Raw genomic sequence first — 12,598 nt, 5'->3', positions numbered from 1 at the left:
AAGAAATTGACCCAAACATGATTCTTTCCATTATTTTAATAGTTCAGTATCTTCAGCGTGATACGTTCAGCTAATACTGTGTGTTTGTTCTGGAAGCGTCTTTCAACATTACGTTTTTTGTTGTTTGCAAATTTCTCACCACATATCAAGCATACAGGTAAGCCAGCATCGTTGGCACTGAAAGCAAATGAATACGTCCACGCAGAATTAAACTCTATTTTCCTCCGTGACTTCTCTGTTTTTGGATTTATCCATTGATAGTTTACCGAGCGCGGGACTCTGCAGATCATGATCAGCCACCTGGAGGGAAAGCCGCTGCACAGCAGCTTAGGATGCAAGTGGCAGATCGCGTAACGCGGCCGTTTTTGAATATTTTACTATTTTACTCGACAGGGTTCGAATCCAGGTTGATGCGATCTTTCCATAAATATATTTTCTTCAATGTATTTCTTCACACTGGCTGTGATGTAGTGCTCACTTGTACAATCATAATCCCCGCAGTATATATGAGATGTGGCTTTTAGATCTCCAGCAATATGTTTGTGAATGTTTGGAATCTGGCAACAGAGGCAGAAAACAGCTGCTGCTGTTAGGCGAACACAACACAAGCATAGAAGGAAAACCAGTAGGTTTGAAACCAGTAGGACCAGCACCCACTGCATGCACAGTGTACATGAATAGTCACGTGATATTTGTTTTCAGGCATTTAAGTCTGGATGGAGATCAACTCAAACGATGCTTAAACGCTGTGTGGACGGAGGACTCAGAGATCAGCAACAGAGGGGCCGAAGAGCCGCATGCTGCTCCGGAGCCGTGGGTTGCCGACCCCTGGTTTAGGATAATAAAATTGAATAGCCTACTGAATATAAAATTCAGTTTATGAACTTACACTTATATTGTATTGAATATTTATTAAATAACTATTTTTCAAGGATTTTTGAATGGATGCCAATTTTAAATCTATTTAAAAAAAATCTCACGTACCCCCAGCGGTAGCGCATACCCCCATTTGAGAACTACTGCCATAGAGGATGCATTGCCCCTAGTGGATTGTGTCCTCAGGCCTGCCGGAGGAACACAGGCCTTCGCCTCATAACGCCTGTGGATTGTATCACAAATCAACCAGACGGGGCTCCTTGAGTCCGACCGCTGTGACAGACAGTCCGATTGTCTGAAAACCACCCCACACAAAGCGCGTGCACAGACAACTGCAGCTTAGAGGCCAAAGCCAAAACTCCTAAAACGCCACTAAAACATAAAGTGATCACTTTACCTTACATTACGTTTTTAGCAAAAATCAAACAAAGAACCTTAAATACGATTATTACAAGTGTCAATTCATAAATAAAGGACAAACAAAAATATTGTAATTCTGTTCTTTCTTACATAATAGAATGCAGGGTTGTGTAGAGGTGGGTTGTGATTATCTGTGCGGAACCGCTGAGAAACAATCAGAAAATAACATTTTATTTCTATGATTGTCTGCTTTGTCGCTCTCTCTCTCTCTCTCACTCATTGAGCCAGGGAGGATAGTTTAACTTTGGACAGAAAACAAGGCATGAATACCTTTACATCATGCTGTTTGTCACTTCTCTACCAATGTTTACAATGATCCTGATAACGGAAGTTCACCATGATAAACCCTTTTTTTTATCCCATCCCTACTCCACACGCTGCCCTAACAGCTTTGCAGACATGGCGTGGGAATCCAAGAGCAGCCCGAGATAAAGCATCTGCTGACTGGAGAGCAGGGAGCTGATGGCGAAACCCAGCTGACTGGTGATATGCTGCATTACCAGTGTCATGTGGGCGTCGGCCTCCTGCATGGACACAACGAGAATCAACCAGTCGTCTATGTCGGTCAAGATTCTCACTCCCTGCTATCTAAACAGCAATCTCCTACTCGGTCAATTCAGTCTTTTGTTTTCCAGCACGGAGGTAGATGGTGAAATCCTGTGCAGGCCTTTCGGGGAGCAGAGGGGTCTCCATTCTCTCGGCAGCCATGTCATTCAGCTGGTAGTGGTGGTCCGTCTGTGGTCCTCGTTCGTGGAGGGGGGGGCTGTCAAGGCGGCTGAGTGAAAAAGCAAGACATGCAACGTGGGCATTGAGGCTTTATAGGTGGGCGTGTGCCGTGGGTGTGCTACCCTCCGATTGGGCGCGAGTGCATGCATTTTATTTACTCAAAAGCCGATATTTGCTCACTTTTATCTTTTGTGCTGACCCCAATCTGTGATACGATTTAACCGTGACATGTATGATCCATTGCAGTTTACTTAAAAGCATATCACGTAGAAAATAAACCTTTGTGAGCATATGTTTTCATGTCAAAACTCACCACATGTTAAATATGGATTTAATGGTTCTCAGATTGCTACTTAACTACCTTATGTCAAGTCATCATCAACAACACGCCGCATATTGAAATAATTTAATCGGCTTTCCTTTTCTCTAAAGAGGAGATTGTATTTGGTTTGGTTGAATAAGCCAAGCATGAGAGGAGACCATAGGCTACCTGAACGCATCATGTGTTTACCTCTGCAGGTGTATTGAATACTCGAATGTGATTGGTTCTTGCAGCGTTTCAGTCATATCGACTGCCAACCAATCCAGGCCCCGTCGACTGACGTCAGCTTTGCGTCGAGTCCCAGTTTAAGTCAATTCAAACTTCTATTGACGTGTTTCCATGATGAGCAGGAGGAGCTACACCCCTATGGAGCCCGTGAACAGCCGTAGCAGACGTTGAATTCTTCATGCCACCGCCAGTCCACCGAGGCTGGTGTTAGTTGTACCGGTTCATTCTGGCCCAGAGAATACCGGCGGCTGGAGCAGACCTTGACGCTGTGTGACAACTGACGGCCGCCATGTCAGGTTTAACTCAACAGGTAAAATGAATGATTGTGTCATTTGTCAAATGAAGTTACATTATCATGGAGACATTAGGTGGCAACATAACTAGTATTAGCCGAAGTGAAGTTCGAACTCAAGGTGCTACTTTGCGCACTGGTATTTCCTGTTCGTCTTGTTTGCCTCTCCTCATAGTTCCTGTGTCTTTGTGGTTATCATATCAATTGCTTACCTCTAACTAATGTTTCACTGTAGCTCACTATTTAAACCACTCAGTCTTTAAGAAAATAATACATGGTGGGAGTAGCTAAGCTATCTGCTATGCACCTTCTTCCAGAATCAGCATAGTGACGTTGTGATGACCTAAATGCTTTATTTCAATAAAGGTTGGTTTACACTTTGAATATGTTTGTTGGTCTTGGTAAAAGAAGATGAACTGCTGAGGAGATTTTGAGTATAATTCGACATCGTATGAAAATAAGAAATCATTTTGTAATTTTACAAATAAATATAACAAGCTAAATATCCATAGAGTCAGCCTATTTCATATGAATACATGTAGGACTACGTGCCATCGATTGGGCACTATGATGTTGAATGTGTTTCATAGCAACAGACTTACAGCAGGTGTGTCCTACAGGAGAGAGTGGGAATAGATGGATACCGGAAATCCCCAGCCTACCTCAGGGCTTAGCTCGCCTACAGCAGCTACTACAAGCAGAGGTTTGGTGATTTAATAGGGAGTGTAGTTGAATAGTTTGTTTAGTTAAAGCTTATGGAATGAAACATGTAGGGTAGATGCCTTAAAGCTCATCTAATCCATCTTAAACAAATCAGCAATATTGTCATAAACTCTTTGAACCTTTGTTTATTGTTCATCGTTTGGAATGAAACATGTAGGGTAGGTGCTTTTCATGTAACTTAGATGGCTCTTCTTATTGCTTACAATAACAAGAGCAGGACTACAATTAGTGCTATTATTTCTTACTTTTCTGATTATTTCTTTGAATACTTTTATAAGACAAAAAACATGTCCCTTGAATATCTCAACAACCATTCATCAGATCACCTTTGGTGAGTGTATAGCTGGCCACCCCAAGTATCAAATATGGTGCCATTTGGACACACAACACGTTCAATATGAATACACTTTGAATAAAGGAGCACGCGTTGCTCTGTGCAGCAGGGCTCCAGCATGTCATCCTTCGGTTCAGTAAAACTGAACTCAAGATGTCCCTTTGGACTCTCCGAATCTCAGATTGTTCATTTAAGGCTAAATGACTTATGAAAAACAGACGTACGTAGGTAATTGTTAATGAAAACAAGAATAAGTTTCAGTCCCAGTCTTGACACAGCACCTGCTGTCCTGACGCTGGGAGAAGGCCGGCTGCCACTGGAGTAGAACGCTAAGCAGACGTGTACCCACAAGGGGAGGCATCATGTTGGTGATGGCTTTACTGCTCTTCCTGAAATACTTCACTTCCTCACCAGTTGTTTCCCCTTCTTCAACGTGTTCCTTTCCTTTGATACAAGTGTTCTCTTAGCTGCTGGCTTCAGTTCATCTAGTAGAGCTAAACTGTCTTGGTGCTGGCCTTTGTAATGTTGTAGCTGCCTACGTTTAAATGTTCTCTCTTTATTTCACATTTTGTGAAAAGCATGGAGTCTAGCTTGAAGGTACATTTATTGCAAACTACTTGAATTTCAGCTCCTGAAATCCATATGTATTCATAAATCTTGTTTAAGAAGCGTGTTCCATAAAACAACCAGAGAGACATGTGTGATACAGCTGGACCCTATTATAAGTGATGGTAGCATGTTTTTTTAGAAACAATATAGACAGCTGGCCACATTTCTTCATAATATGTAATATAATATGTGATCATAACGAGGTATAAATATGAACCGCAGTGATCAGGTATTGAAGCAGCTGTGGTGTGTCCTTCAGAGCGGCAGCCTGCAGGGTCTGGATGAGGGGGATATTCTGGACCCAGAGTTTCAGCAGCGTTTGGAAGATGCCCGTACTCTGCTCAGGCAGAAGATCCAGCGTGAGTTGAAGATCAAGGAGGCTGCTGAGAGACTCCGGCGGGCCGTCACCAATCGCAAAAACGCTGCCGACGTGGAGGGCCAGCTCAAAGCCTCGAGCCGCAAGCTGGAGAAGTTGCACTGGGAACTGCAGGAGCTTAATGCCAGGTCTATGGCCACCGAGAAGGACTGCACCACGGGTAACTAAAAGACGTCATTTGCTGGAATGCATTTTGATAAACGGCAACTTGTACTTATCATCCCTTCACTCGGTCCTTTTGTCCAACACTTTGGTGAACTCCAGACTTGACGACTAGTGCCGCCATCCGGTCTAAATCTCCTCTTGACCAATTCAATTATGACTATGCCTAGACTCCTCTGATGTTCTTCTAAAAGAAGTGACCGTAGATCATCTGAGTCACTTTCAACCAAAAGATCAAAACCCCTTATTTAACACAAATTCCTTGATTATTATGTCTCTGCTGTTTATAAACCAGGTTTCTCTCCAATTTATTGTTTTTTGTCTTATAAAAGTATTCAAAGAAATAATCAGAAAAATAAGAAATAATAGCACTAATTCTAGTCATGCTCTTGTTATTGTAAGCAATAAGAAGAGCCATCTAAGTTACATGAAAAGAAACGATGAACAATAAACAAAGGTTCAAAGAGTTTCTGACAATATTGCTGATTTGTTTAAGATGGATTAGATGAGCTTTAAGGCATCTACCCTACATGTTTCATTCCATAAGCTTTACCTAAACAAACTATTCAACTACACTCACTATTAAATCACCAAACCTCTGCTTCTAGTAACTGCTGTAGGCCGATGTGGTATTTTGAAACCAAATGGGCAGATGTCTATTCATTTTGAGGTGGATATTTAAGTTTATGAAGGCTGAACTCCCCAGAGGATGAACCCTCTCTGGGTTGGACACTGCAGGAGCTGTTTTGTAGACGACCGTGGATGGAAGCCAATTTGGGCTGCATGTTTATTACCAGGCTTTAGACTTTTAGGTGGACATTTACCAAAGACTTTCAGGCATAAATTAAATCTTTATTTATTGCTATTAAGGGAGGAGGGAATGGAAATGCTGCACTGGATTTAACACCATTGACTGATCACAGCAGCAGAGGAACAGTGAGACAGACTTCTGATAGATGAAAGTACTTCAGTGACAGCAGCAAGGAATAATCCAGCAAAATAAAACTCTTTGTTCAGCACATCAAAAGTGTATACATTTAAATGTTTTACAAAAAATCTTGCACATATATTTTTCATAAGTCAATTGCGTTGAGCTGATGACACCAGGCCATTGACTTAATATGCAGCCTTTCTCTCTGAAACACTTGAACCAATAGTCCAAACTCGGCAGCAGAGAAGACTTTCTTTTGCACTCCATTGCTTCCAGATGTATGTAATGTGTCAAAACAGGCATCTGGTCTTATTGAGCTGCACTTTATGCAAATCAGCAGCTGGACTCATTTGCATATGTGGTCTTTGTAAATACCCAGCTACATCAAAATAATGCAGCCAAGCAAACTCATTGTGCACCTGGTGCTAATTTGAATAATATTATTTTATGTTTCATGTAAGTGACAGATTATTCCACGTTGCATCAACAGTGGACTTTCTTTTTTTTCTTTTATATCCAACTCTGGCAAAGTTTTGTCTTCTGTGTTCAATGTTAAGTCAAATGATTGTCTCTCTCCAGAAGAGACAATCACAGCAGGATGCCCTCTGAATAATGAATCGGCACCAATGAAAGAGAATAGTTTCCCTAGACTTCTAAAGCCTGACCCACCGTGCTTATTTTTATGCAGGCTGCTTGGAGGAGGAGAGCAACCTATCAGCAGAGTCGTGTCCGTGGGAAGAGGTCACCTCACCAGTGGCCAGTCGGGTCAGAACCCTGAAGAAACAGCTCACCATGGAGACCAAAGTCAAACAGGGCGCTGAGAACATGATCCAGACTTACAGCTCAGTCAAGGTGCAGTGCAATATGGCCCACATTAAACACACACAAACACACACACACAGTTGGTCAGTTTGCTGATGGAGATGGTGTTCTTACATGGTCTGTCTGTAGCAGGGAGGTGACTGACTCATGTGGTGCATGGCTGACAGCAGCAGAAGCATCTGTGATGTGTGAGACAGGACAGAGGATCAAACGGGAGGGAAACAAGAGGACAGGGCTGTTCCTCTGGGTAGAGCATGGTGGTTTCATTCCATCCTGGGTTACTTGCTATTTATTTCTTCTTTTCAATGTGTTTTAAATGTTGTAAATATGTTCCGCTAAACTCTTATAAAATAGGGTAGTATTGTGAACAAATGTAAGGGAATCCAGAGATCAATGTGTTATGAGGGCATGCAAAAGTAATGACATAACGTCAACAAAGACTGAGTTTTATATCATTTTAAACCATTAGTTCTATATCATGAAAGCATGTTCTTTAGGTCTGTGTGTTTGTATTCAACCATGAACAATGCAGGGAAGGACTGAGGATTTCTTTATTGTACCACAGAGAAGCTGTAAATAGTGCAGGTTTGTAAAGGAATGAAGTTTATTAGTGCCAAATACAAAACTGTCCTCCTTACAGAGAACCAGAAAGACAATACACTGTGCACTGGTTCTGTTGCTGTTACATCATGCAAATGCATTGAAAATAACAGCATCTCTCACCAGTGTTACTGGCGACTTCAGCAATTGTCCATCTGAAGTAACATCTGAAGTAACATCTGAAGTAACATCTGAAGTAACATCTGAAGTAACATCTGAAGTAACATCTGAAGTAACATCTGAAGTAACATCTGAAGTAGAGGAAAGAGAGAAAGATGAGACAAGCTTCCAAAAACGTTCAAACACAGGAAGTCTAGATGGATCTGGTCTTGGCTGAGCTGTACTTCAAATGATATGCTACTTCAGTACACTTCAAGGATATGTTACTGGGACTACAGGAAATGAACATTTAATATGCAGACGTCATAGACACCGCTGATTTGGCCACAATTGATCACATTGAGGATACACAGTCCAACCACATAATACTTTGTTTCCACCAAGTCTTGCTCTCATCACATTATGATGTATTTGTATTGGACAACATGCATTAAGCTCCCGTTTTTATTTTCCAGGACAGGAAGATGCTGACTAAAGCCCAGCAGATGTTACAGGACAGTCGCACTAAGATTGAGCTCCTGCGCATGCAGATCATCAAAGTCAGTCAAGCCAGAGATGGGGAGCAGGACTGCTCGCATGGTAAATCTTCTACTTTATAATCTCCACCTACACGCAGTATAAAACACCCACGACTCAACAAGTTAACTGTGACCCCGGTAACTCAGACTCATCAGGAGCTTTTCATTGAATCCCGGTATTATCTATCCCGTATTATCTATTGGAGTAAATGGGGGAACAAACAATGAAACCATCAAATGGTCCCTTGCGTCTATAATGTTTAATAGCTCCGAGACAAAGGTATCTGTTCTCACATCGGCTGCTGATGCCCTCAGGTCATCCTGTGGAGATGATCAGTGCTCTGGAGCTGCGGATAGCTGACCTCATGCACCACATGAAGATTGAATCGGCCGTAGCAGAAGGAGCCAAAAATGTGGTGAAGCAGCTGAGTGGGCGCAAGATCCAGGACCGCCGCGTACTAGCAGAGGTGGGTTTTAGGGTGTTCTGTTCCATTTTTGGGAACGATACTATGTAGTGATTTAATAGAAATCAGAACCAAAACTAACCACAATACAGCAGGCACAAAACTAAACCTAAACAAAGTCAAAGACTGTATAAGTGAAGTCGTGTTAGAGGTTTAATAGACGGGTTTCTGGGTGAACAAGTAGTGAACATGCTGCTTTCTATGAGGCTACAGCCATGGGTCAAAGTTAATTAGCTGTTTTATTTGCCACAGGTACCTGCAGTGCATTTTAAAGTACATCTGCTGATATTTTAGATATGAACTCACATTTAGTACACAGGCAAGTGCAGCCAATGTCAAAATGTGACATGAGCTGTAAACGGACTCGTGTTCACAGTGCTGCAGTGAAGAGGAGCTGATTGTAACACTGGTTCAGTCTGAGGTGAAGCTAATCCTGAAAGCTAGTCTGGAGGCATGTTTCCATAAATGGACATCAGCCAGATTTTCTGAAGAAACCGTGGAAGAACCTTCAAAGAGATGCGTATTTACAGTTTTGCATCTATACAGGATATATTTCTATTACAGTAGAAAAAAGATCATACAACACAATACACTGATAAACCACCAACAACGCATAACAATACCAGTAGCACATAATAAATGATATTATTGAGTTAATTGTCTGTGTTGGTCTATCTGACCTATACTATACAGGGCTAGCACAGCTCCTCGCTTGATCCCAAATAATCCCTTAGTCAGTATCTCTGATCATCTGGTGTCTGGTATTCGTTCCATACCAAGAAGATTTGAAGGTTCAAGTAACAGTTTTCTATTGAAAATAATAACAATCCTCTTGAAGTTTCTATTTGTATAGCAATGTATTCCAATAAACATCAAAACATTGTTTTGCAGCATAGCTAAAATGATCTGAGTTAATTTGGGACAAAAAGAAATAAGGAAGTCATTCTTACAAAGACCCAAATCAGCAGGGAGGATGGGGTTTCCAAATGTTGAGCTTTATCATCGGGCATGTGATATAAGAATGGTGACCTACTGGCTACAAGACAATCTCCTCTATGGCTGAACATAGAAGGGCTTGTTGCTGCCCCTATGCCTCTGTAGACAATCCAGTACTTCTCATTCACTCAAGATTTGGTCGCAGGTCCGTAAATATTATGGTGGCAGGCTGGTTCTCTCCAAAGTCCTCTCATTGAAAATCACTCTGTGCCCTCATTTAACAACACAATATTTAATGATTGGTTTGAAAAAGGAATTCATAGTTTTATTTATATATTTTAATGGATAAGGTATTTCATGCAAAGCTCCAGAACATCACAATAATGTCTAACTTGATTTAGTCCCATATGTATATTGAATTAGCCAACAGTTGTATTAACGTCTGTATGTAGTCAACAACTGACTGTCAGATCAAATAAAGAAAGTTCAAAAGAACAATAGCTCAACAATATTTATTGTCAGATTTCAAATTGAACTGGATGAATTATAAATAATACATAATCTAATAATAAATAAATGTTCTTCTCTAATTTTATGTAAAATAAATTACATTTCACTGAATTGTCCTGCAGCTTTAAATTCAGTCCATTCAGGTGTGACGTGATGTCACCAAAAAACAATGACATTATATTTTCCTCATGTTCTAATAAGATAAATGTGTGTGTGGACTTTCTCTGTGTTTATTAAACCACTTGTTTCTGCTCTATTCTCTGGTTAACATCATCATTGGACAGTGAATTCATGTGTTAGGATTCTGATCATATTGGACCTCATATAGGTTGTTTATTATCTGACTTCATTTTGGATTTGAGATGGTACATTTGCCCAAAAGTTGTGTCCTTTTTCTCGTAGTGGTGTTTCATTTATTTTATTTGAATATCCCCTCCCACTTTATTTTACTTCTTTATGAATTCATTTTACTACCAGGTTTTACATTAGTGTTGATATTATTCCTTGTTTTAATGTTCATAGATGTGCGTATGAATGCGTGTAGGGGTTTGGAAGTTCTGTAAAGGGACAATAAACAATGCCGCCGTAAAGCAAACAGGAAATGGTGAGAGGGTTATATCATGAACACCTCTTTATCCTCTGCCACAGTGAATGAATCAAAGAACCCACCTCTTCACCAGCATGCCAGCAGAGATCACATGCATCATATTATTTATTTTAACTGTATAACTTTGAGTCTGATTAGACTCTGGCTGCTGACCTTTGTTTCATGTCATAAACTGCCCCTCAAAAGAACAAAGATTGAGCCAGGCTGTCCTCTGAAGGAGTGTTTGTGTGTCCCTCAGGCCCAGACCCGCATGGAAGAGTCTTCTCAGAAGGTGGATTTGTTACGTCTCTCCCTGGAGAGACGTTTGAGTGAGCTGCCTCGGAACCATCCCAAACATGCTGCCATCAAGGAGGAACTATTGTTGGGAACCCCGCCTTCCTGTGGCATAACAAAGAAGCAATCCAACACTCCGTCCTATTCCTCCTCGTCCTCTTTCTTCAAACCAGCCAGTCTAACAGGTTGCTATTAATATATTCCAATATGTATTTCATTTCTTTATTAAATAACTTCAGTGGTGGAAAGTAACAAAGTGAATTTACTCAAGTACTCAAATACTGTACTTAAGTATCATTTGATATGACTTTTTTCTTCTATATCAATACATTTCAGAGAGAAACATTGTCATTTTTATGCAAATACATTTATTCAACAACTTCAGTAATTTTTCAGATTGGGATTCTACATAAAACAAATGAGTAGCTTATGAAATTGTTCCTTTAATCATTATTAAAGATAAAAACCAGTGGTTCCCAACCGCTTTGTCTTGTGGCCCTGAACAAAAGGACTGTCTGTAGTTGACCCCTTCTCCTGTTTCAGATGTTCCTGCTGTTCCACCACAGAGACATTTCTTCTCTAAACTAAATGCTGAAAACAGATTTGTGTATTACAACTTAGTGTTTAGTCTTTCCTCTCCCATTGATCATCTCGCGATCACTCCCAATTTCTTTTGTGACCCTTTGGAGGGGCTTGACTTCTAGGCTGGAAACCACTGGAATCAACCTGTAGGGTAGCTCAAACCAAGCAATCTGATTGGTTCATAGCCGTGATATAATACCCACATACTCCTGCTATGACTTCTAATTCCTTTGCACCTTCGGTATCGCTCTGCGTCTGAGAGAACAAATGTTTGACTAATGAGTTGTCATGGTTGCTTGGCAACAGGGTCATGGGAGGATCACCTCCGCCAACACTGAACAGGTTCACATACAAAGTCACAGACCTGCTACAAATGGAATCATTAAGTTAACTTCTATGGAGGAGTGGGTTAAGCAGCACCCATCTGCAGAAAGCAACCTGCTGAACAACGTGCAGAACTAAGTAAACAATGTGGCCCAGATATGAAGCAGAAATACACCAACCACTGCCTCCAACACCACGGCTCAGGACCGGTCTGATGGGTCTCTCCAGAGCTAATGGCAACCCAAACTCAGGGACCAGAGAAAGTGGAGCTACGTCCTCCCATGCCAAGCAACACACCTCCAGCTGACAGATACAGCCAGATAATGAAATCAATATAAAGCCAGCCTGTGCTGAAAAAATAAATCTGATAGCTGCTAGTGTAGGCTACGTTCCAAAGCAACCGCGTCCTTGGCAACCGCCTCGGTATGTGCAGGCCCCAGGAGGGTCCATGGTGAACTTTATTGTTTATTAATAAAAAGACTGGAAAAATGTTTATCCTAGGGGGAACCGGAGGGTGGGCGCTACACGTCCGTGACGACGCTGTCTGTCGGGGCGGCGAGTGACCAGTGGAGCACACATCGCATGCACTAAAGGCACGTGTGGCTGGGCCGGCTTAACAAAGCACAGAGTGACTTAATTCTCTGCTCAGGTAGACATTACTCCACCTAGGATGTTGAATACTGTACTGTTAGTTGTAACACAGTATTCATACATTATTGTGCTGGTACTTTGACTTGTATAAGAGGTCGGAGTACCTCTTCCACCACTGAATAGCTTTCCATCTGACCTCATCGTTTTATGATATCCAGAACATTAAAATGTTCTTCCTCAAGCATATTGTTT

At 41.3% G+C, this 12,598-nt stretch overlaps 1 protein-coding gene across 2 annotated transcripts in view; it reads left to right on the top strand.

The window, feature by feature from the left end:
* Positions 1-2,700: 2,700 nt before the first annotated feature.
* Positions 2,701-12,598, top strand: part of pkn3 (protein kinase N3) — a 28,684-nt gene continuing 18,786 nt past the window's right edge. For both annotated transcript variants that reach the window (XM_079179006.1, XM_079179005.1), the window contains exons 1-6: positions 2,701-2,882; positions 4,790-5,066; positions 6,688-6,851; positions 7,997-8,120; positions 8,375-8,526; positions 10,815-11,034. In XM_079179006.1, coding sequence (XP_079035132.1) covers positions 2,862-2,882; positions 4,790-5,066; positions 6,688-6,851; positions 7,997-8,120; positions 8,375-8,526; positions 10,815-11,034 — 958 coding nt within the window. In that variant the 5' untranslated portion in view covers positions 2,701-2,861. The remainder of the gene's footprint in view (positions 2,883-4,789; positions 5,067-6,687; positions 6,852-7,996; positions 8,121-8,374; positions 8,527-10,814; positions 11,035-12,598) is intronic.

This window comes from Pholis gunnellus (genome assembly GCF_910591455.1).
Source record: "Pholis gunnellus genome assembly, chromosome: 18".
Lineage (NCBI taxonomy): Eukaryota > Metazoa > Chordata > Actinopteri > Perciformes > Pholidae > Pholis > Pholis gunnellus.
This window is presented reverse-complemented; position numbering and strand designations above follow the sequence as displayed.